Below are 27236 nucleotides of genomic sequence, written 5' to 3' on the forward strand. Positions count from 1 at the left end.
TATAATAACAAAACACGTTGTGCAAAATTACATTCCAATCGGATAAGAATTGCGCACTCTAGAGGCTCAAGAAGTCAAGACCCAAGATCGGTTTATATGGCAGCTATATCAGGTTATGGACCGATGTGAACCATACTTGGCACAGTTCTTGGGTATCATAACAAAACACGTTGTGCAAAATTTCATCCCAATCGGATAAGAATTGCGCACTCTAGAGGCTCAAGAAGTCAAGACCCAAGATCGGTTTATATGGCAGCTATATCAAAACATGGACCGATATGGCCCATTTACAATACCAACCGACCTACACTAATAAGAAGTATGTGTGCAAAATTTCAAGCGGCTAGCTTAACTCCTTCGAAAGTTAGCGTGCTTTCGACAGACAGACGGACGGACGGACGGACGGACGGACGGACGGACGGACAGACGGACGGACATGGCTAGATCGACATAAAATTTCACGACGATCAAGAATATATATACTTTATGGGGTCTCAGACGAATATTTCGAGTAGTTACAATCAGAATGACGAAATTAGTATACCCCCCATCTTATGGTGGAGGGTATAATATATAAATTCAAAGTTAAATGGGACATTCCAATACATTTGTATGCTAGGTATTTACTGAAACAAACAAATAATTCCATGGCTACCATATTGGTTAATATACCCTACCAAAACTAATAAAACCCTTAAAGGGTTTTACAAAACTCAAGCCTTTATATGCTAACATAGGCACATATTAATTTTGTTGCTAACCTGTTTATGATTATTGGTTTTCCCCTGGAGCCATCACTGTTTATACCTATCAATCTAACCGAAAGTCATCTTTGATTTACACAGAACAGCTGACTGACTATGACTTTCTAACGTCACATTATGCAGATATGCTACTGTATCATCTACCTGACAGCTGTCAATGACTTAAGGTTCATTAAGCCACTGTTTTGAATTATTTCAAAAAAAGAAAGGAGGGTTTCTTTTCGGTCGGCTTAGGGGTTTTCGGAGAAATGTATGCTTATAGCTGTTACTTACTTTTAATTTATTTATTTCTTGAGGTCTACATTTCCATATACCATTATTTACATACCTGGAAAGAGAAAGGAGAAAAACAGAAAAATTAATTTTGTTTATATAAAAGGCCTCATTTAATTTAAGGAATATTTTGTGATTGTCCAACATAAATTGTCTTAGTGACCCCCTAGGGGTTAGGTGAAGAAGAGTGTGTAATATTTGGGTAAGGCTATTATTAAATTGGATCAAGGAGTTCCTTAACATACCTATAAACAATATTGAAATAGAAAACGAAATGCAAATTGTTTTGAATAAATTTTCTATTTGAAACGCTTCTCACACAGGAAGGAGGGTTGAAGATGGGCATTCAGCAGAAAGGAAGATTAATAGCGGCTACATGCAAAGTAACATTTATAAACTTCTCAGAATGGCAACTATTAAAAATTGGAGGTCCTAATAAAAGTCCACAAGCAAAAATGTATCATATTCAGATATGATTTGACAATGAAATGATAAGATAATTCTTGACATGGACAATAAGAAGTTGTCAGGGACGCGATAAGAAGCAACACAAAGTTTAAGTCATCAGGGTCTCATGTGAAGTTTGCGTCTTTCACCGAAAATTCCCCAAACGGGCATAAATACCGATCGATAATATGAGACATGAATGAAAGGTATTTGGGTGTAAAGTACGAGAGAAGAGTATAAGGCACCAAATGTCAGGACTTTAATGGAATTTCCAGGCCGTATACAAAGATAAAACCAATAATTAAGGAAAATAAAAGAAGATAGTTATAACATTCCGCATCATACATGAGCTATACTAAATGACTGGTGCGGCTATCTATCTTTCATTCATGACACTTTGAAAGACAGACTCCGAATGTAGTGGTTTCATGAAATATAGGTGGCACCAATTGGATATTAGAATGGAGAAGGTTTTGAGGATATACAAGAAGTAAAAATTCCTAGCATCGATTATTGGATTATGGCGGTGACGAGGTTAGCATGGGTTCGAATCCTGGAGACAACATCAGAAAAAAACTTGGTTATGCTCTCACTCAGCATTGGTTATGATCTCACTTATGCTGGCGACATTTATGACGTTTTCAGCCAGTGCAAAAGTTATACATAAAGCGGTGTCGCTCCAAAGAATGTCGTTCGGACTCGGCAATAAAAAGTTTTCTTATCATTGAGCTGATCCTTGATGAAATGTTTGTCAATATTTAATTTTTGTAATACAAATTTTTTATATACTTTGTATACATTTTATTTCTAATATTTTGTCATAATTATTCTTCTATAGAAAATTTAGTCATAATTTTATTTGAGTTTTTCCAAAATTTAATCTATATATCTTTATTTATTAGTTTGGCTACTAGAGCCGGCCATTCGAATAAATCACTGAATAAACAATGATGATGTGTTTAGGAAGAAGGGAATGGGTTTAATGAATTTAAGAGAAGTTATCATTTTTCATACAATCGGAGGACAGATATCATAGCATTGGTAGACGATTTCTTGGATGGTTAGTCGTTTAACAGTGTATAATGTCCGTCCGTCTGACCGGTCCAAAGTTTTATAGCATGGTAATTGTATTATCTGTGCTTAGATTTTTAGCATTAAGGCTATATGAAATATACGAACCAAAAGAATACCACTAACTGATTGGGCAGAAACTAAAACAATTCCATTTGCCTAATGCACCAAGCTAATTTTTTGGATTTATTTACAGAAAATTTTGTTGACATTTTGTTTTTTTAGTCCATATTTTTTTTCATACAAAATTTTGTTTTAATTTTATTTTTATAAAAATTTAGTCAACATTTTATTTTTACAGGCCCAAAATTTTTTTCCATACAAAATGTTGTCAATTTTCTAAGAAAAATGTTGTCAGCGTTTAATTTTATTAAAAATTTTTTTTCTCCAATCTGTTTTTTTAAATTTTATTTTTATAAAAACTTTTTTCAGCATGTTAGTTTTATACAAAAATTTTGTCATAATTTGTCATGTTTAAATTTTTTTAATTTTATTTTTTTACCAAGAAATTTAGATCAAAAGTTTTACTTAACAATTTTAGAAATTTTGTCAACGTTTTACTTTAATAGAAAAATTTTTTTAATTAAATTTTTGAATTTATTAATAATCTATTTTAGTTAACAATTAATTTTCATCAACAATTTATTTTTAACTTAAATTAGCTTTTAAACCCTTCTTTAAAGTTTCAACCCTTAAAATTTTTGTTTGCGGCAAAAAGTTTGCTAAACTGGGAACTTTCATCCTTGGGCATTTGTAAATTAACCAGCAAACCATGAAAAAACCCCCACATTGCATACAAGCAAATTGCGTGTCAAAATCTATTTATGGTAAGAGAACAATTGCGGACTTGAATGATTTCTGGAATAGATAAACAGAGTAATGGGTGGTGGACAGACAAACGGACTCTAGGGCGTATATGTTAAATTTAAATGCCTCAATAGAAATGAAGGGAGTTTACTTGTAATGGTATGAAAAGGGGTGACTGATGATGAAAAATATCCCTTTACAAAATCGCAGAGTTTTGCTTTTCTAAATTAAAATCAGCGATGCCAGTGACAGATAATTTGCAAAGTATGTGAATTGACACAAATAACCAAAAAAAAAATTAAATAGGAAATAAAAAAACTTGAAATTTATACCAAGTATACAAAAACAAGGAATTTCCAAAGCACAAAAAAAATCTGCGAAAGCTAAGTCCTTATTGAACCAAAACAACCCCATTTCCTTGCTTTTGAATAATTCATGTGGTCTTTGAATAAAGGGGGGAGGTGACAAAACAGAGTTTCTTTCGCTTATTTTGTTTAACATGGACACTATGCCAAAAAAAAATCAAACCTTTCGAAGATGGTGCCCTATTTGAAATGACATGCGTCATTGGTTTAATTGCCAAGAAAAGGTGTAAAGCAATGCTGGCCCAGGGCGCGACTGCGCACAAGTACCCACTGCCGGGTATGCCAGTGCCACCATGCCAACGGTTATGCGTGGCAAGGCAGACAGTTCCTGGAGAAGATGAAATGCAATCATCATAAAACGCAGCACACAATCGCCTTTTATACCACAATTCATCCATAAAGAAACAGAAGAAGGGTCCATCCCATTAACAAATATCAAAGTATGTGGAGTGAAAAAAAGAGGCCAAAAACACCCGTATGCTTTACAGCTGCCTTTAAAATGCCTTGCAGAGAGGAATAAAGAAAGGTCTTCTTTCTTTTTGTTTTGGATTCCTCTGCACACCACACTTAGTCATAATGATTAAAGAGCAGGGTAGCTATAAAATATAAAAAAAATTTACATAAAAAAGAAATTTCAAAGGAAATTCCATTGATAATTGTAAGCGTTCAACTTCAAGGAGAATTAGGTAGCCCAAATTCGGTTAATAAGCGCTACTAATTCGTTTCTAATGTTTAGAAGGTAGTTTTTAAAATAGTGTGCCCTAAGAATATTAGGTATGCATGACTATTTCTTTTACTAATATTAAAAATAAAATATTTGTTGTTTTATTTAGCATAGCACTTGATGTTTTGTTTTTTTGCCTTTATCCTTCCTATTGCCAGCCATTGCATTTCCACTTGAATTGTGTTGCTCGGCAGGAGTTGTTTTTTCCCTATGACATTGCATCCCGTGTCTTTTGCCTTCATTTATTTACGACAGACATGTCCTGAAGGGTTTTTCTCTGTTTTGGTCTTCTTGTTTTGTGTTCTTTTTGTTTTCAAGAGTGAATATGCGCTGATAATATCATCAGCCTGCCCAGCTGTAATTGAAATCTATACCAGTTTTGCTGATGATTTCTAATTCAAATTGTCGTTTTTTTGGGATTTTGTTTGGACTCCACGTGAGACCACTTCAATTCTTTCCTGGTGAGTGCTAATTTATTTCATATTTTCCATAGCCAGAGGCATTGCTTCAATGAGATTTAAATAAATAGTCAGGATTTTGCCTCAAGGCAGTTATTGATATTTTTGTGTGGTTAATATGCCATCTGAGGCATAAAGAGAGTGTTGCACCTGGATATTAAACCAAAACGATTGGTAGGGAACTAAAAAAGCCAACCACAAAAAGAAAGTTAGCAGAAAGAATGACTTTCGTAAGCTTGTTTGATACAAACAACACCTATGTACTAGATTAAGGCGTAGGGGTACCTTCATACCCTTGTAAAACAAAAAAAAAAACACCACGAAGTAATAGAAATATGGACTCTTGTGTTGGTAGTCCTCTGCTGTAATTTCAATTGATCGGTAAAATAGAATTTTATGAAACATCAACAAAATTTTCAAAAAAAAAAGATCTAGGAAATTTTTTAAATCTTTCTCAATAGAGTGATCATGGGCAAATTTGCATTTGCAATATTTTTATATAACCAACTTATAGATAACAAGTAAAAAGGCGTTAAGTTCGGCCGGGCCGAATTTTGGATACCCACCACCTAGAGTATATATGAAAAGCACCTTTCGTCAAAATCCGGTGAAAAATGCATACCTTATGCCCCATAGGAACTAACATAAGACAATGTGTCAAATTTCAGTGAAATCGGATTATAACTGCGCCTTTTATGTGGCCCAGACTTTAAATCGAGATATCGCTCTATATGGGTCAAGCTGTAGAAAAATGTCGAAGAGCCTAATACAACTCACTGTCCCAAATTTCGGCTAAATCGGGTAATAAATGCGCTTTTTATGGGGCCACGACTTTAAATAGAGATATCGGTCTAGATGGCAGCTATATCCTAATCTGGACTGATTTGGGCCAAGTTACAGAAAAATGTCGAAGAGCCTAACACAACGAAATGTCCCAAATTTCGGCGAAATCGGACAATAAATGCACCTTTTAAGGACCCAAACCTTAAATCGAGATATCGGTCTATATGACAGCTATATCCAACTCTGGACTGATCTATGCCATGTTGCAAAAGTATGTGGAGGGGCTTAACTTAACTCACTGTACCAAATTTCGGCTAAATCGGGCGATAAATGCGCCTTTTATGAGGCCAAGTCTTTAAATCGAGAGATCGGTCTATATGACAGCTATATCCAAATCTGGACCGATTTGGGCCAAGTCGCAGAAAAATGTCGAAGAGTCTAACACAACTCACTGTCCCAAATTTCGGCTAAATCGGGCAATCAATGCGCATTTTATGGGGCTAAGACTTTAAATCGAGATATCGGTCTATATGACAGCGATATCCAACTCTGGACTGATCTATGCCATATTGCAAAAGTACGTCGAGGGGCTTAACTTAAAGCACTGTCCCAAATTCCAGCGACATTGAACAATAAAAGCGCCTTTTATGGGCCCAAGACCTTAAATCGAGAGATCGGTCTATATGACAGCTATATCCAAATCTCGACCGATCTGGGCCAAATTGAAGCAGTATGTGAAGGGGTTTAATTTAACTCACTGTCCCAAATTTCGGCGACATCGGACAAAAAATGCGCCTTTAATGGGCCCAAAACCTTAAATCGAGAGATCGGTCTATATGGTAGCTGTATCCAAATCTGGACCAATCTGGGCCAAATTGAAGAAAGATGTCGAAGGTGTTTGGGCCAAATTGAACAAAGATGGACTCACTGCTCCAAATTTCAGCAAAATCGGATAATAAATGTGGCTTTTATGGGCCTAAGACCCTAAATAGGCGGATCGGTCTATATGGGGGCTATATCAAGCTATATTCCGATATAGCCCATCTTCGAACTTAGTCTGCTTATGGAAAAAATAAGAATCTGTGCAAAGTTTCAGCTCAATATAAAGACTGTAGCTGGATTCAACAGACGGCTAGATCGTCTTACGCTGATCAAGAACATATATACTTTATAGGGTCGGAAATGGATATTTCGATGTGTTGAAAACAGAATGACAACATGAATATACCTCCAACCTTCGGTGGTGGGTATACAAAGATCGTATTAAATTTTCTTTCAAAAAAAAATTCTAATAAATTTTCTGTTAAGGCAAAATTTTCGGAAATAGATTCTCTAAAGACAAAGTATTTACCATTTTTTTGAGAATGGCAGCGTGCCAACGAAATTAGCTTTTAACACTACATTTCTATTGAATATGCAAGGCTGCAAGGTAGGAACAATGCTCGATTGCCAGGATTCTCTGGACTAAAGGCAACAACAAAATCAGTAAGGAAAAGCAAAAGTCGGCCGGTGCCGACTGTATAACACCCTATAAATCAAAAGTGGTATCTGTATCCAATTCTGAACCAATTTTGATGGACCGGATGTTTTCAGATGGGTTATTAAACAATCTGTATCACATTTCAAGCAAATATTATTACGCTGTAATAACTATGATTGGCAAATGACAACATTATTGTAAATTACCCAAAATCCCACGAACATATATAAGGGAGCTTTATCTAAATCTGAACCGATATTAACTTAACTTCCTAGATATTCCGGTAGTCGTCGAAGAAAGAGTTGTGCAAAATTTTGGCAATAATGGTCAATAAATGAGCTTGCTATGACTCTAGTAGTTAAAATCGGTCGAAATACATATATGGCAGCTGTATCTAAATCTGAACCAATATCTATGAAATTCATTAGCAATACTAAGAGTCATAAGAAAATCCTTTCTGCCAAATTTCAAGAGAAACGGTAAAAAAATGGCTACTTTATTGCAATATTAGTCCAAATCGGACGAACAAATACATGGGAGCTATATTTAAATCTGAACCGATTCACCAGTAATACTAAAAGTCATAAGAAAATCCTTCATGCCCAATTTCGAGAGAATCGGAACACAAATGAGGACTTTATTGCAATATTTCTCAAAATCGGACGAACATATGTATTGGAGCTATATCTAGATCTGAACCGATTTCGAGAAAACTTCTTAGATACTGTGGTAGTCGATGACGAATGCGTTGTGCAAAATTGTATCTCTGTGGCTCGGCAACCAGAGCATGTGAATTTTGAACTGTTCAGCCATCTCGTTGAGAGATCTGCGACAGTCGAGGGGGGTTTTTGTTCAGAAATACGTTTTCCAGGGATTTAATGGCTGCCTGGCTGTCAGAGAAGATATTTATGTCAATCGTTGTTATGACCTTATATGTTAGCCATTCCACCACTTCCTTAATTGCTAGGATCTCCGCTTGATACACACTGCAGTGGGTAGGTAACCTCTTCGATATGACCAGTTCTAGATCCTTAGAGTACACCCCAAAGCCCACCCGGTCGTCTATTTTGAAACCATCTGTATAATAGTCTATGTAACTTCTGTTACCAGGGTACAGTGGTCGCTGCCACAATGCCCAGAGGCATAAGATGTAGCATTAAATTCAGTGCATCAGATGTCGTCCTCAGTGCGGCTGTGATGTACAAACAAGCCATTCTTTGAATACGGTCAAATATTGAGGAGTAGGTGGACTTTGAAGTGCCGTCCACCAGCCCACAACACCATATAGCATTATAGGTCTGACAACTGCAGTATATACCCAATGAATGGCACGCGGTCTAAACCCCTAACTTTTGTTAATAGCTCTCTTGCAGGTGTATAGAGCAAGAGTTGCCTTTTTTTGCCCTTTCCAAAATTTTGGATTTGAAGTTCAGTTTCCTGTCTAGCTAAACACTCAGGTACTTTGCGCTTTCTGTAAATGGAACGTTCTTCCCTCTCAAGGAGACAGTTGCCACTGTAGGCAACTTGTATATCCTGCTAAAAAGAACAGAAAATAACCGATGGGTTGCAAGGAGAGCTATTTTAGCTTTTTAAGCTTTGGTTCATGGGGAGGCGATTTTGTTTCGATATGCAGGATAGTTTCGCTAAGATCCTCATTTCACGACCATTTATGTGTGGATATTTGAATCAAACGAAATGGAAATCCTAGCACCGACTAGTCCGAATGACCCATCCTTCAAACCTGATTAATATATAATAAAGCAGCGGGAGTCGTAGGTTTGCCATAATGAGTAAAGGAAACGTTGGCCTCCGTTGCGCAAAGGAATTGCTTCTGGCGACATGTAAGCTAAGTCTTCAGGATTATTTCAGAAGGGAAACGAATGACAGATGGCCACAAAGTGTTGACTGTGAATACTCCAAAATTATGTGGCCCAATTTAGACTTGAAGAGGTCTATCGTTTTGCTGTCGCTGGCTAGAACAGGTTACTATCTGATCGAAAAAAATTCTGAAAGACTGAAGACGTGAGGATGTCGAGGAATAAGAGACTATAGAACCTCTGCTACGTACGTGTCTCGCACTGGCAGACAGAAAGAGTTACACTTTTGGTTCTCATTTCTTTGAAAACTTGTCTGAATTAGCGAATGATAATATTCGCGTCTTGTTGCGCTTTTTAAAGCGATCTGGTTGGTTTAACGGTAGGAACTAGAAGGCATTTTCTTTCTGCTGTTCCTGTGGTACCACAATGAATAAAAACTTCTAAGTGAGTCTGCTGACAGACTGCCACATAAACCTTACCTAACCTTCATATTCTGTGCAGCTTTCCCTCTTATTTTTTGTTGTGTTCTACAGTCAGGGATCTTTAGACTTCTTTTAGTAAATGAGACAGATCAAAATGACTGAAAAAAGGTTGAAGTTGATTAAGACATGACCAAACTTCATATCCAATATTGAAAAAAAATACAAAAAAATTTCGGACCCTACGAATCCTTTTACGGTCACCTAATTACTAGTAATTTTCACAAAATTATAGGAAATAAAATGTTCACCTTTGGAAAAATTAACTTTGACAGCTTGCCTAAAACATTTCGCCCATAAATCATTATTGTTGTCCTTACTATTTTTTATGGTCCTTTTCATATTGACAATTTTATATGCCAATCGATGAGTCAATAATGTAATTATGTCAATACATATAGTTGCCAGGATATCCAAGTAATCAACATCAATCATCAAACATTGAATAGTATTAGCACAATGCAATAACACATATGGCTATGATCTCTTAAGGATAATTACGTTTGATACCCCCTACTAATACAACAAGCAAATAATTGTTATAACACATATTGCCATATATATATTGAACAAATGACATAAGTTGATAGCAATCCTGGTGTTTTTTTAGTGGCCTTTGAACAATGTGTTTAAAAAAAAGAACTACATTGTCTCAATATAAGGTTAGTCATTTCGAGGAAAAGAAACAGCTATGAACTGAAATGTAGAAAGACGCCCAGTTGGCAGAATGTGTTATTACAGTTTGTCAACCCGGGTCAGAACAGCAGCAGCTGTTCACAATGTTCCATGCTGATGACTGTGGCCTTACTATTGACTCACTCCAACAAATGGCAGACTTTGCCCTCTGCTAGTTGTTGGATACGTTCTGCTGTTTTGCCACCAAACAATGACAATGTTTTAATCCTTTTTTGCGTTCACTACTAGATTCCTGTTGCAATGCATTGAATTCATTTACGCAGTTTCTCTATATGAATGATGATGGCGATGTGGTGTTTTTTTTATTTTTGCAGCTCCTTAACGTATAATACATTATTGTGTATAATGAGTTTGTAGAACAATACTCAAAGTTATTGGGTATAAAAAATAAATCTATTAAAATGATAAGGTCCTTGAACAGCTGTACAAGGATTTGAAATTCATTGAATACGCAGTTTAACTAGAGATTAACACAGAAAACTGCTGTGATTATGTGCGCCAAGCAGCATGAGTGAGTAGGCAACGAGAAGGGACCATACAAAAAGGTTAAGTATGAAGTTTTGACAACATAAGCATATGAAGCATCATTGTAAAGTTAGAAAAATCATAGGGAATCACCATGGGAGGGATTTAAAGAACAGAAGTATTAAAGAGTTAGTTGGAACTGAATAGTTAAAATGGATATACGATGTTAATAATCCCCTTATTTCGATACTTAGTGCCAAACAGTAGCTAACACAGAGGGTTAGTACTAAAATAGGATAGAATTATTGGAATAAGGTTATTGTTTGATTGATCTTAGAGTAACTGAAAATATATAGAAGTCTTGATCTTGTAATGTGGAAATTATTTAAGGCTAACATAAATTTTAACAAATAATACAGGATCATTATTTGTTCAAAAGTTGTTAATCATAAGTTTCTACTCCTTGAAGATTGTAATAAACTTTACCTTCAACTGTATGTATCTCTGTCTCCCTGAAGAATTGTAATAATCTTACCTCTTGCAAAATAGGAAAGAGGTTTGAAGCTTACGGGATGAAGCCAGTCTAAGATTCATTTCAGAATAGGAGCTCCCCTAAAATGCAAAAATAGGGGTTTTTGTGGCGGAACCAATATTTCAAAAGGAGATCATTGTAGCTTAGAATAGCAGGAATTATCCATCTTCGGATTGGGCCTGCTCGTCATAAGTTTCTACTCCATGAAGATTGTAATAAACTTTACCTACAACTGTACGTATCTTTATCTCCCTGAAGAATTTTAATAATCTTATCTCTTGGAAAGTAGGTAAGAGGTTTGGTTGTTTGAGCGAATGCGTGTGGAATATGAGCCTACAGGATGGAGCCAGGCTAAGATTCATTTCAGAACAGGAGCTCCCCTAAAATGCAAACAATGTGGTTTTGGTGACGGACCCAATATTACAAAAGATATGACTGAGTACTTGAGGATTGCACGCTGCCACCTCCTATGGGGGTGAAAGACCTTGGAGGTTATTGTTAGGAAGGCTAGATAAGATTAGTTTTAAGTGGCAGCCTGTAATCAGATTCATTTAGACGTTTTCGTCCATTAAATGTAGTTTTATTCGGTATTTGCATTGATATTCCTACTATTTAAATGGATCTTCCGATTAGTACTTCTAATTTTCGTTTGAAATATATGTGATTGGAAACTAACGATAGTATCCATACTATCGATATTTATTATTAAAAATATCGAAAATATTGAATCGTTAGTTTGCCAGCTCTACTTTATGCCTTATAAGTCTCCTGGTCCAGATGGCATATACCCCAAGATTTATATATGGGCTTTGGTTATCTGGTTGAAATATGTAACACACTTTTCGAGGTGCTCCCATGTGCCGTTATCGTGGAGTAGAGCGAAGATAGTCTTCATACCGAAAGCGTGGAAGACGAAGAACTTAAGACCGAATGGTCTCACTTCCCTCTTCATGAAGGCCTTGGAGTGAATTCTGGACTTTCATATAATAGACAAGACTGGAGAAGATCACATTAGGGAGGGTTAAATAGGATGGATAAAAAAAAAAATAAAAATTGTATAGCAAAAACGTTATCTACATAAATATACCTGAAAATTCTCCGAAGAAACCATGAACCAAAAATCAAACCCCTTCTCCGCGACTCTCAGCTTGGAAAAATAAATTATTTCTAGCATTTATCTTTTGTTTGGCAAAGGCGGGCGGGCATATACATTTTCAAGTCGAGAGGAGCAGATTATAGATTTATTTTAGATACGTGGTTTCTTCAGAGAATTTTCTTAGAATTTTATGTAGTTTACGTTTTTGCCATACGTTTTTTGTAAAACTTTTTGTATTATTCAATTCCAATATGTGTTGTTTGTTGCCATTTTTTCCTGTACTATAATGTGTTGGTCAACAAAAAGTCAACAAAAGCTACAAGCATTTTTATACCCTCCACCATAGAATGGGGGTATACTAATTTTGCCATTCTGTTTGTAACTCCTCGAAATATTCGTCTAAGACGCCATAAAGTACATATTCTTGATCGATATGACATTTTAGGTCGAACTAGCCATGTCCGTCCGTCTGTCTGTCAAAAGAACGCTAACTTTCGAAGGAGTAAAGCTAGCCACTTAAAATTTTGCAAAAAATGCTTCCAATAAGTGCCTTATTGAGCCTCCAGAGGGCGCAATTCTTATCCGACTTGGCTGAAATATGATATAACGGCTTCTCCCATGACCTTCAACACACGTGCCAAATATGGTCTGATCGGTCATTAGCCTGATACAGCTCTCATATAAACCGATCAACCTATTTTACTTTTTGAGCCTCAAGAGGGCATAATTCCTATCCGATTTGGCGGAAATTTGGCATGGTGTGTTTCGTTATGACTTCCAAGAACTGTATTTAGTATGGTTCAAATCGGTCCATAACCTGATATAGCTGTAAACCGATCTGAGATCTTGATTTCTTGAGCCTCTAGAAGGCATCATTATTATCGGATTGGGCTGAAATTTTGTATAACGGCTTCTCTCATGACCTTCAACATACGTGTCAAATATGGTCTGAATCGGTCTATAGCCTGGTACAGATCCCTTATAAACCGATCTTCCTATTTTACATCTTGAGCTCCTAAAGGGCAATAGAAAACAAATCAAATCTTTCTTCCCTTATTCAATAAGGCAAGTAAGATTTGATTTGTTTTCCATTGCGCTTATGAATCAAGTCGTCTTAAAGAGCCCTGTACAAATTCAGACGTGTGCTTTACAACTTGCTCTAGTTGGAATGGTTGTAAAGCACCATGATCCATTTGACATATCCCGCTGAAGATTTTTCTTGGTCGAAAATGAAATCGCGATACGGAAAACTAGTCAAATGCTTCAACAAACTTTTGCTGACTTTTAAATGTTTTTTGCTATTCTTTGAATAGAAAGCATTAAACAATGGTTTAAAGCCGGACAATACCCTGCAATGGAATCTCAATGAGATTTTAAGACAGAAAAAAGAAAGCGCAAAACAAACATTCACCAGTAATGTCGAGAGTCAAGTGAAAATCCTTCCTATCAAATTTCGAGAGAATCGGTTAACAAATTACCATTTTAATGCATTATTACTGCAAATCGGACGAACATATACATGGGAACTATATCCGAATCTGAACCGATTTTTTCCAATTTCAATAAGCTTCGTCTCTAGGCCGAAAAACATGCCTGTATCAAAATGTTAAGACGATCGGACGAAAACTGGTACCTGTACTTGGTGTGGTGTAGAGTATAAAAATAAGCTCACATGGGCGTATATATATCGATGTTTATCAATAATGCCATGAAATTAATACCGAGGAAGATAGTTAACCTTTTTTCCGTTGGCTATCATGTACGGCCTTTAGTCAAAGTAGAGATAAGATACTAAGATCTTTTTCATTCAGGCATTGGAGGAATTGGGAAAACTGAATTCCGGCTTTCAAGACTACTGCCATTTTTCCTATCATAAATCACATCAATCACCTAAACCACAACCCTTCTTTAAAATATGTAGAACTTCTTACAGAAATCTAAGTAGAAATTGAAGTGTAAACAAGTTATTAACGCTCAAAAACATACAATACCACAAATATTACATCAATTGTAACAGTTTTGCCCATGTATTAGAAAAAGAAATGAAAAATGTGTGTCGAAGTCTTAGAACTGGCTGCAAAGAAAATCAAAACATAAAACGTGTTTTCTGTTGAGCCAAAGACGCCAAAACACCAAAGACAACACCTTTGCTTATCTTTCAAGCCACATCGGCGAGAAATGTCATATCTTTTCTTTTGATGACTTGTAATACAAAGTTACATAGTACATATCGTATGCCAAAGAATGGTCAACTGTGATAAAGGCATATGTTTGGCTGTTCATCCATGTATTTACCCCAAAGGCAAAAGAAAAGAACGGGAACCTTTAAAATGTGTATACATACATAACGAGAAAGATAAGAAGGCAAATCATTGAAGAAAAGAAAGAAAGAACAACAGAAATCTTTTCGGTTATATATTCTTGTCGTAACATTATTGTCTCAACTGACCTCTGACCTCAACCTCAAGGCAAGACAGGAGAAGAGAGCATGCCTGCATATAGCTAGGCAATCATGCCAGCCTGCAACAATAGTTTAGGTAGTAAAAAGACTTTATATTACTGACTGACCATGACATCCATCTATCCATCCATCCTTATTGGGTTGCATTACAAAGAGAACTAAAGGGTGATTTTTTTGAGGTTATGATTTTCATGCATTAGTATTTGACAGATCACGTGGGATTTCAGACATGGTGTCAAAGAGAAAGATGCTCAGTATGCTTTGACATTTCATCATGAATAGACTTACTAACGAGCAACGCTTGCAAATCATTGAATTTTATTACCAAAATCAGTGTTCGGTTCGAAATGTGTTCATTCATGTGTTCAGCGATGAGGCTCATTTCTGGTTGAATGGCTACGTAAATAAGCAAAATTGCCGCATTTGGAGTGAAGAGCAACCAGAAGCCGTTCAAGAACTGCCCATGCATCCCGAAAAATACACTGTTTGGTGTGGTTTGTACGCTGGTGGAATCATTGGACCGTATTTTTTCAAAGATGCTGTTGGACGCAACGTTACGGTGAATGAACACATTTCGAACCGAACACTGATTTTGGTAATAAAATTCAATGATTTGCAAGCGTTGCTCGTTAGTAAGTCTATTCATGATGAAATGTCAAAGCATACTGAGCATGTTTCTCTTTGACACCATGTCTGAAATCCCACGTGATCTGTCAAATACTAATGCATGAAAATCCTAACCTCAAAAAAATCACCCTTTAGAAGGAAGGACAGACAAACATACAGGACAGACACAAAGTGTCTCTCCTATGGCTTTCGCTTTCATTACAGACAATGCCAACACACAGAAAAATACCATAATCTTTTAAATGGTGCTAGTGGTGGACTTGCATTTAAACTAAAACACAGTGTTTGGCTATCTAAGAAGGATATCTACTAAGAAACTATGGAAGAAAAATAGATGTAGTAAAGAAATAAAACCCTTGACAAACACTGTATGTTGTAGCTATGGATTCCCTATCAGACAACAAAGGACGGCTGTTGCTTTTTCCATCCTTTAAAATTGAGTATTAAGTGTCATTTCTCTGTTTCTGTGTGTCTCTCCAAATGCAACGCAGCGGGTTTTTTTCTTGTTGTGGATTAAATCCAAGTTTATTTTTATTGTTTAACAAAAGAAATGCAATGAAATATTTTCCAAGCAATTGACCACATGTTTCCTAAATACTTCTCATATACAGACCGCATTGTGTGCGATGCCAATACAAAGCAGTCGATTTGTTGTTGTGTAGCATAGCATTAAGAAGGAAAAGGTCAAGTAAGCCAAACCCAAGTTGGGTGCCATTTTTAATGTAATATTGCCATAATCCTATTGAAGAAATTATACTAATTTGCTAAAATTATTCACAAGAGCAGAGCCTTTAAAGGGGATTATTTTTGTTAGTTATAATCGTTGTGTGTGGAAGCTAACATTGCAATTTTGAAGAAGAAGGAAATTAGTTTAAATTCTTTAAGTAACAGGCCACTTGAAGAATTTTCGTGTTACCTATAAATGTTGCATTGTTATAGATGGAAAAATAGGTGAAAGAAGATGTTAAGGCGTCTTTTAGTGTAGAAATCTTACTCTTCGATATGCTCTGAACCAAAATTCTCATATTATACGACTTTTTTGGTTGACTCACATGTTCTTGAAAACTTGGCTCAGTAAAAGTTAAGTATTCAGTTGTTTTATCTGTGTATATTGCTACTTTATAGTGCCAGGATTCTTCAATCGTAATATATTTAAGAATATCTTACAGCTGTTCCAAGGTATTCACTAAGGAAATCATACTGCCCTGGGACGCCTTGGTTTAGGTTAGGTTAGGTTGAAAAGAGGGTGCAGATATTAAATCGTCCCATGCCACTATGGACATACACCTAAGCCAGTAATCGGCTTGTTGTGCGCTCTAAAAACTATAAAGTAACCTCTAAAAAGAAAATATAAAGTTAGGAATTCCGTGCTACTTACAAAATACTTAATTGATTTCAATACCACTCTCCTAAGTTGGTTCATATCTGGTATTGTGTCTCCAGCTAAGTACCGGTATCTGTTAGTCGCGAAAGCCGGGCAATGACAAAGGAAATGCTCAAAGTCTCATCATCTTCCCCGCATGCCCTACACATGCTATCACTTTTAAATTAGTGAGCTCGTAGTCCTATGTGTCCCGTTATGATACCAATAGCTATACTGACCTCCTTCTTGTTTCCTTTCAGTAATAACCTCGTCTTCTCATGATCTGGATCCCCCCATAAGATTTTCGCCGTCCTACCGACCGTTTCGCCGTTCCACAATGTTGCATGCGCATTCGTCGCCCACTCCCCTAACTCGGACTGCGTCGACCCGAAAGGCTTCGGGTTAACCAAGTTTATTGACGGCAATCCTCTGACCTTCACTTACTCCGTTACGGCCCGGCAACCAAACGATGCGGATTTTGCCATCCTCAGAGACGGCGTTTATCTCCTTATTACACTGCATGGCTGTTCGTGACCTTACTGTCCTGATTGGTATCGCTAACGAGAGAACCTCAACTATTGGCGGGTACCTCGCAAAGGGACAAGACGGACAATCAGAAACGGGAAGAAAGCTATAAACGCTCATTACGGTATCTGAGGAAGATGGAGGGTCTACAACCATCCACCTTGACGATCCGTGACAAGCGTTTAATGAGCAAACATAGGTTCCACGTCAGGAAGTGTGAGTCACTGATGAACACTACTGTCGTGGAACGTATGTGACCCATATGTGACTACATTGGACGATGCCAAAACAGACACCAACACTTACACTCTAGCGAGAGCTGGTACAAACGCTGCAGACAAAACCTAAACCGCAAATGGAAGCATGGCGCTAATAAGACCAGGCCCAGAGAAGGGCGAATGACTGTTAAGTCGAGGCCTTTCATTGATCCTGTCGCCAGAGCCAGGAAGGGTGGTCAGCTTGGTTCAGAATCCTTGTCACTCCTGAAGTCCTCACTGAGAGAGATCAAGTTCGGCCTAAATAAGGTATGAATGATACTGCACTGCGAAGATGACAACGGCAGCCAGGGAGCTAGGATGCATGGGTGCTGAGAACTATGAACAACAGATGAGCTGCTGAGAACTATGGGAAGAGATGGCACTGATATGGACCTCGCTCAGGAATCGTGGTTATGAGGTAACAAGGTTCGTGGACTCTGATCACGAAATCTGAAGGTAGGCAGCCCTTCATAGTGGTATGGGAGGTCGAGATGTCCCTCCGACAGAAGGAGTACACTATACTGGCCTTCTTGGATATTGAGGGGGCTTTCAATAACGTAGAGTTAGGAACGATAATCGACGAACTGAATCGCACGGGGATCCACCCCAATAATCTCTCTGTGGGCTAATAATATGCTTAACAGCAGGATTATTAATGCGAACCTGGGAGAAAGTGTGTTCAGGAGGCGGGTGGCAAGATGAACGTCCCAGGGTAGGCTGTTCTCGCCGATTCTGTGGAACTTCGTGATAAATGAAATCCTGTTGTATCTCAGCGGAAATGGCACGAAGAAAATCGCTTATGAGGACGACGTCCTCATGGCGATCGGTCATTTGGACCGGAACGTGCTTGGTCACACAGGAGGATCGCCAAAATGTAGCTACAACAACAACAACAAAAACATCATGTTGCTGGTCCCAGTAAGGTTTTCGTAGAGGATCAGCAAGATCATGGAAGGGTTTCTGAGAAGATTGTCGAAATGGGCTACCAGAATTGGGTTGAACACCAATCCAAGGAAGACGGAGCTGGTGCTCTTCACTCGCAAATACAAGATACAGGAGTTCAGACTCCCGTTCTTGGGCGGGATCATCCAGCAGCTGTCGAAGGAGGCGAAGTGATTGAGCATAGTCGTCGATTCAAAACTGTCCCGGAAGAGGAATTACGAGGAAAGAGGGCGTAAGGCATTGTGGGTTTTTGCTGCTGCCGGAGGATGTTAGGTAGGAAGTGGGGGGTAACCTATAAGATGATTTATTGGATGTGGCCTATGGAGTACTGGTATGGTGGAGAGATGGCCAGAGAGGCTTCGGTTGCAAGATGGGACTCGACGGATGGTTGCAGGACTGTTAGGGCGCTATGGCTTGTCATTGACCGGAGGAGCACGTGGGAGATACTGGATAAGAGGTCGATGAGTACATAAAAAGGGTCATAACCGTAGCGCAGAGGTGGGCATTTCCGCCTATGACGCTGAACGCCTGGGTTCGAATCCTGGGGGGAACATCAAAAATTTTTCAGCGTTGGTTATCCCCCTGCTAATGCTGGCGACATTTGTGAGGTACTTTGCCATGTAAAAACTTCTCCCCAAAGAGGTGTCACTCTGCGGCACACCGTTCGGACTTAGCTATAAAAAGGAGGTCCCTTATCATTGAGCTTAAAATTGAATCGGACAGCACTCATTGATTTGTGAGAAGTTTGCCCCAGTTCCTAAATGGAATGTTCATGGGCAAATTGCATTTTGGATGAGCACTTGTATTGTTCATGTCCGGGTCAGCAGGGACGCAGGATCAAGTTTCTGGAGAGGCCGTTCTTCTACGATCTGGGTGATCTTGTGAACATACCTCTGGGAGGTCTTCTGAGATTTGTTGATGGTACGGGATGGTTCCGACGGGAGGTACCATAAGCTCCGGCGAAGGCACATACAGGGTGGCTGATGAAAGCCGCTACCAAAAAAAAATGTAATAACTTTTTTTCTATTTAATAATAATAATTTAATAATTAATTTAATTAATTAATTAATTAATTTAATTAATAATAATTTAATAATTAATTTAATAATTTAATTTAACATGAATAAAAGAAAAATGTATTCCATACACCGAAAAAAAAATGTAGCAATATTCATCATTGTAGCAATATTCATCAGCCACCCTGTACGTTCTTGCGTGAGCGTTTCACACCCAATCTTGTTTTCCTTTGCTCCTTTTTCTTTTATTCGTTCTTTAATCTTCTTTCTCTTCTCATTCTCTCTTTGGGTATCATAATGAGCCAAACTTGTCTCCGAGTGACCTCACCTATGGTGGGCAAACCATTCAACCATTCATCCAGTCTAAATAAAAAGTGCACATCCCATCTCTAGCAAAATATCTCTTGAAAACTACAATTCAAATAACCATCTCAACCATTTTCAGCTGCCTTTATAATCCTTCAACAACCCTTTCTTAATATTTTAATATAAAAATATTTATCTTGTAAATGTCTTAAGAAATATGCGCAGTTTCTGCAATATAACTCTAAGCTGTCGTCTGCAATAAGCAACAAAATCTAAATTAATGCCTTCTTTATGCTAACGAAAGGATAAAACAAATTTGCATTTTCTTCACGATGACAGACAGATATGCAGACAGATTGATGAAAGGAAAGATGGTAGGCTACGGCTATAGAGTTAAAGCAAAAGAAGGGGTTATTATTACAATGGCATTTACAATTTATATGTTTGTTGTCTGAAGGGGGGTTTCTTGAAAAACTTGTTAACACAAATGGGATATGTTTTCCTAAAAGATTGACTGACTTCTTTGTTAGAGGTATATATTTCTTATTGTATAGGTAGTGCTACTCTTTCTGGTTGTTGTTACTCTGTTTTCTGGTGATTGGAAATGCATATATTGTAGCTTTTGCTGTATCTATGGGTAACAAATGCATTGTGGCCTTATTTTTTATGGATAGAATTCAATTCTTTTGTTTTTGGATGACATTTAGTTTTTGCTTATATTTCGTTATACAGAAGAAAAAATAACCGTCAATGGGACGTTTCTTTGTCTTCCGGCTTAAATACTTTATTGAGTGTTGAGTAATTTGTGGGAAAAATTTTTGAGATTGTAACATTCAATGAAAGGGTAAGAAAGAAGTAGTTCAAATCGATAGGAACAATTACAAAGAATATTTGAGGCAACAATTAGGTAAGGCATTAGAAGAAATCATACAATATACCTTGCTATCAATACTTTTTAACTATATAGTCATAAAAAAGGAGTTATACAAAAAAGAGTTGAGAAATTTATAAAATTATTCTGGTTAAGGAAAATTTGGTAAGCAATCATACTGTATTCATCATTCTTCTCATTCTTGTGGATATTGAAAATTTATATAGTTTTTTTCAATACTACAAAAAAAGGATATCTATTTCTCGAGACGCTAAGAAGTCTCCCCGCATATTGGATTGCTGTTTATAATTGCATATTGTAAAGCCATGCTGCTGTCACCTTTCTTCCCCTAACCGGCATATCTAGAATGTAAAAGCTTGATATATAGCCTCATATATAGCTTGAATTTAGGATTTCTCATAATATGTATGTTCCAGGCATTATGCCTTCCTCCTCTTAATGGCATTTCACAATGAACACAAGTAGCACTAATGGTAATGTGTTCATTTTAAGGCCAAAGGAATGAAGTGTTGCTGTATTTTTAAATCTTGAGAAAGCTTTCGACCATGCCCCTTACTATGGTATTTTGACTTAAATCGGTTAGCTTCAATCTTCACATCATACAACTTTTCAAAAGTTTCTGTTTTACGAATAGATAATTTATCGTGCTGTTCAAAAATCAGTTGTCAGAATTTTCAAATGTAAATTTTGGTATCCCTCAGAGATCTGTTTTAACATTTGTATTATAACATTTTTATACGTAATTTTTCCCACATCTTAGAACATTCCTCTGGTAAATTTTATGCGTATAAAATACTGTTTAAATTCAATGTGCATGGTAGGAATCCCCAAAATTAGGCTCAGGGAATTTTTTTATCGTTCCAAAAAATCATGGCAAAAAATTTTTGCCAATAAACAAAATTATTGTTGCAAAAGACAAGTATCGAGCCTGTAATTTTATATGGTTTTCCAGTTAGGTTTAGTATATCTCACATTGTTATGAAGAAGCTTGTGATATTTGAGAGGAAGTTTTGAGGCTTTGCATTGGGAAGAATTGTAAGCATTTTAACAGAATATATTCCGATGTTTGTGATCTTTTAAAAAAATTAAATTTAAGATAGGAGCTTCATAAGAATTCAAATATGATAGCAAACTGTAAACAATCAGACGAACTTTGGTAGGTCTAATACTCAGCATTTGTCCCTCTCGGGATGTATTAACGATCCTAAATCGGGTACTTTCGCTTTTAACGAGAAGGCATTAGCAGGCACCCACCGTGGATAGCTAGCTACAAGTTAACCTACGTCTTTCCGTTTTTATACCCGAAGAACGAGTTTATATTTATTTTGTCATTCCGTGTGCAGTACATTGAAATATCCATTTCCGATCCTAAAAAGTATATATATTCTTGATCCGCGTAAAATTCTAAGACAGACCTAGCAATGTCAGTAAATTCGGATGTTAAAAATTAAGATATTGAGCTGATACCCATAGATTTTTTTTCTCCTTAGGAAGGCTGATTTCGAAGATATGTTCTATCGGACTATAATTTGATATAGCCCCTATAAAGACCGATCTGCCGATTTAAAGTCTTGTTTCCATAAAATACGATTTTTTAACCGATTTCAATGAACTTTAGTAGAGAAAGTTCGAGATTCTTGTCAAGTATAGTCTAGATCGGAACATATTTGGATATAGGTGTTATATAGACCAATCTTCCAAAATAAGGCCTTGACCCCATAAAACGCGTATATATCACTTGATTTCGTTTAAATTTGCCACAGTGAGTTTTTTTAGGCCGTTCGCTATTCTTGCCAAGTATGGTCTCTGTGGGACCATATCCGTATAAAGCTGCCATATAGACCGATCTACCGATTGAAGGTCTTTATCCCATAAATTGACCACAGAGACTTTTGTTAGGCCTCTCGACATCCATGCCGAGTCTGTTACAGATCAGATCATATTTGGATACAGTCCCACATAGACCGATTTAAAGTCCTGGCCCCATAAGTGCACATTTATTACCCGATTTAGTTAGTTTTGTTATGCCTTTCGACATCCCTGCCAAGTATAGCCCAAATTGGACCATATTTGGATATATATTTAAGGCCTTGGCTCTACAGCACGGACATTTATTATTCGATTTCGATGAAATTTAGCAAAGTGAGTTATGCCAGGCCCCTTGATATCCTTGCCAAGTATGTTTCAGATGGGATCATGTTTGAAAATAGCCCCCATATAGGCCTATATTTGGTCTTTAACCCATATAAGGCCCGTTTATTACCATGTTTTGCTCAAGTTTGGAAAAATGCATTTTTTAGACTTCTCGATGTTCTTGCCTAGTTTGGATTGGACTTTATTATTTGGATCGCACTTAAACTGTAACGAGTACATAATATATAATCCATATCCGAAGTGGTAGGTATTCAAAACTCGACCCGGCCGATAGAGCTGGCAAAATATCGATGGCACTATCGATATTTTAGTTTTTGGATGAATATCGATTGATATATTTCCTATCGATACTATCGACCAGATTCCACTATTAGTAAAATTGAACAAAAAATTAGCCATCCGATGATGAATGTATCCCAATTATACATATTTTCAATTGTCCGTCTTTTTGAGTACTTCAAGTATCTTTATCGGGCGATAACCTGATATAGCTTCCTTATTGAACCACCGTTACTACTTCTTGAGCCTATAGAGGGAGCAATTTTCATCCGATTGAGCTATTGTAAAATTTTGTACAATGATTTCTCTAATGATTTCCAACTAACTTTATTAAAATTGATTTGATTAAATCGGTCATGCATTGATATTGCTTTTATATATCCGATATGCTGATTTTTATACCCTCCACCATTGGATGGGGGGTATACTAATTTCGTTATTCCGTTTGTAATACGTCGAAATATGAAACTAAGACCCCATTAAGTATATATATTCTTGATCGTCATGACACTTTAAGTCGATCTAGCCATGTCCGTCCGTCTGTCGAAAGCACGCTAACTTTCGAAGGAGCTTGAAATTTTACACAAATTTTTCTTATAAGTGTAGCTCGGCTGAGATTGTAAATAGGCCATATCGATCCATATTTTGATATAGCTGCCATATAAATCCGGAGGCCACCGTAGCGCAGAGGTTAGCATGCCCGCCTATGACGCCGAACGGCAGGGTTCAAATCCTGGCGAGACCATCAGAAAAAATTTTCAGCGGTGGTTTTCCCCTCCTAATGCTGGCAACATTTGTAAGGTACTATGCCATGTAAAACTTCTCTCCAAAGAGGTGTCGCACTGCAGCACGCTGTTCGCACTCGACTATAAAAAGGAGGTCTCTTAACATTGAGCTTAAAACTTAAATCGGACTGCACTCATTGATATGTGAGAAGTTTGCCCCAGTTCCTTAGTGGAATGTTTATGGGCAAAATTTGCAATCTGTATTGCCATATAAATCGTACTTGGATCTTGACTTCTTGAGCCTTTAGAGGGCGCAATTTTTCTATTTGATAAATGCGATCCATGGTGCAGGGTATATAAGATTCGGCTCAGCCGAACTTATCACGCTTTTACTTGTTAATTCTCATTTCCATTTTGAATATAGGTGATAGGAAATAATCGGGGGTATTTATACTATCGATATTTATGACTAATGTTGCGAAAATCGATAGTTTGCCTGCTCTACCGGACGAACTTAATGCTTGTTCAATTGTTTCGCTTTTTTTGTAATATTGATTTTCTAGTTATTTGTTTGTTCTATTTTTTTAGGTTTAAGATCAAAACCCAGTTTTTTCTATTTATTGCAGTTGTTTCAGGCGCAAGGACGCCTATTATTCAAATATGTATGCATATTACATTTTACCTCTTAATCAAAATCCGATTGCTTTTTACTTTCTCTCACCTTGACATTGTAAGTTTAGCCATGTCGGGATTATAAAAGGGCCCTATCGGCTCAGATTTGAATAAAACTCCATATAAACTGGTTCTTCGACTTGACTTCTTGCGACTCTAGCGGCCACAATTGCTATCCGATTTGGCTGAAATTTAGCAAGTAGTGTCCTGTTACGAATTCCGATACTCGACACGTGGTTTGACATCATGAAACCCTGGAAACTGCAATTGTTGTTCGATAAAGCTGAAACTTTGCACGTAGTGGTTTGATGTGACATCCAACAACTATGCCAAGCACGTGGAACTCGTTTTATTATCTGATGTAGCTCTCGTATAAACCGTTCGCCTGATGAGCTTCGGCTTCTAGACTATATATATATATCAATATATATATATATATATATATATATATATATATATATATATATATATATATATATATATATATATATATATATATATATATATATATATATATATATATCAATAACCATATATATATCAATGTCAATATCCGCAATTATTTTTTGGCAACCCAATATATAAAACTAATCCAATGTCGGTAAGTAGCCCTTTTCTGCAACACATCTTCAAGCTTTTGCATTGTATACAAAATCAGTCAATGATATTTTGATTGCCTTGCGTAGACCCTGATTTCGAATGAACTCAAACTCTTTACATCTGCTGAGCTGCTAAAACACTAATGCAAAAAAATATTTATTTTGGAAACTATTCTTCACATACAAACAAATCTAAACTTTGTTCGCCACCAAAGTATTAAAGTAAATTTTGTCTACAATATAGTTGACTATTTTATAGATTTTTTATTTCTAGTCCATGACTCTAAGCGCACATCTGCTTACAATTACTGGCCTCGTAATTACCTTTAATTTTTATTTTCTTATTGTTTCACTGTTTTATTTTTTTATTTCAATACAATAATCCCCTTTACAAATATCCGCCATTGTGACATTAAATCAATCATTTATGTAGAATAATCTGCCTAGCCATAGTCACTATTGTCACTGTTTGCGAAAATTTGTGCAAATTTTTGACATTTTGTAAAAACCACAAAAGATTCATTAATTGTGGTATTGACAATTGAAACTTTATCTTTGTTTAGGACACGTTGATTATCGATTATCTTGTGATTGTGAATAACAGACAACATTGCAACACCCAAAGTTTCGACAATGAGGGAGCTGTATACAGCTGATATCAATGGTAAACAAAAGATAATTGATGAATAGGAAGAGAACCTTAATTTTAATGTTTGCAAAAAGAGGAAAAAAGTCACGTTGACTATTTTGTATGATCACAAATAGTTTTGGGATGGAGGAAATTTCGCAACTCGGCTTCAGCTACAAATTCTAATATCAATGCCAATTTCCGCGACAATCGTTCATTATTCAAGCATAGCACCCCATAAAAAGTTAACATCCGATCCGACTTCTTGAGCACCTGGAGTAGAAGCATTCAACATTGTATTTATTTGCATTTTAAAATATTTTATTACTTGCCAAAAGTAAACTGGGGCACTGGCCAACAATCCATCAACGCCTTATCTTTATTGAAAAAAAAAAACATTCCCGCCATCTCGAATATCTTTCTCCAAAAGTTATTTAATTAAAATTCAAGATAAGAAATTGCATTCCTAGTAATGTGAATATGGTACTTTGCCACCTCTTCCTCTTGATTTCAATGCAGTTAATGATTCATAATTTTGCAAATTCGCCAAATATTTATAGATCACCATAAAAGTAGTTAACCACTTCTCCTACTGATTCATAGATAACGTCCGTTGTCTGTCTAGCAACGACACAATTATCTTCTTTTGTTTCTGTGTCTAAATGGACGGATTTGGTTATATACCTTCACTATGAATATCAAGAGGAAGGAAGAGCCGAGTTTAAAGACAAAATAGGGAAAAAGTGCATAATAAACCATTTTGTGGCTTGTGCTATAAGCCAAGGGAGCTGGGTCCACAACACTTTTGAGTGATTCAACGGCAGCTTTTAATATGACAATGATAATGATGGTGAGGATCGTCATCATCATCAAGTTTGTGAACATAATAGACGAGACGATACCACTCTATCCTAGCTTATTATTGTATATAAAATTGAATATTTAACCATATTTATAAACCACAATACGAAACGAAACAAACCATAGCCATAGGAGTACTCAATGAGGCAACCAATGACACCGGAAACTCGTGACTAGCATTTGTGACCACCATTCAACAAACGACAGCAACAACAACACTATTGCCACCCGCCTTTACTATCATTAATAATGGGAGTCCCATTACCAGACCCCTAACTTCTTTTCCTTCCTCTTGTTTTTTCTTTCTCTCCATTATAGACCAAGTTATTGGAACATTAGACTTTAAATGGTAGAACTAGTAAACCTAAAAACCGTAAACCTAAATGATGTTCTTCATATGATTGGTTAAGTTAAAGTTTCCTATACCCGTGGAACTTGAAAAAACAATGGTGACATTTCTTCTTTGGTCTTTTTTGCTTTCTTCTACAATTCTGTGGCGACATTATAGGAAATCTCAGAACTAAAGAAACAAAACCTAAATACTTATGAAACCACAATGGCAAAAGAATGTTAGAAATCTAGGAATTCCAGTTAGTTCATTACGTCTGAGGACGGGGATATCTACAGGGTGGCTTCAAATGATCAATAACAGCATAGTGTGGTGTTCAAAAA

At 36.7% G+C, this 27236-nt stretch overlaps 1 protein-coding gene across 1 annotated transcript in view; it reads right to left on the bottom strand.

The window, feature by feature from the left end:
• Positions 1 to 656: 656 nt before the first annotated feature.
• Positions 657 to 27236, bottom strand: part of LOC106086552 (uncharacterized) — a 195685-nt gene continuing 169105 nt past the window's right edge. Inside the window, exon 5 of the mRNA XM_059367510.1 lies at positions 657 to 1092. Within this exon, the coding sequence (XP_059223493.1) occupies positions 960 to 1092 (133 nt within the window). The 3' untranslated portion in view covers positions 657 to 959. The remainder of the gene's footprint in view (positions 1093 to 27236) is intronic.

The sequence above is a fragment of the Stomoxys calcitrans genome, chromosome 4 (genome assembly GCF_963082655.1).
Source record: "Stomoxys calcitrans chromosome 4, idStoCalc2.1, whole genome shotgun sequence".
NCBI lineage: Eukaryota > Metazoa > Arthropoda > Insecta > Diptera > Muscidae > Stomoxys > Stomoxys calcitrans.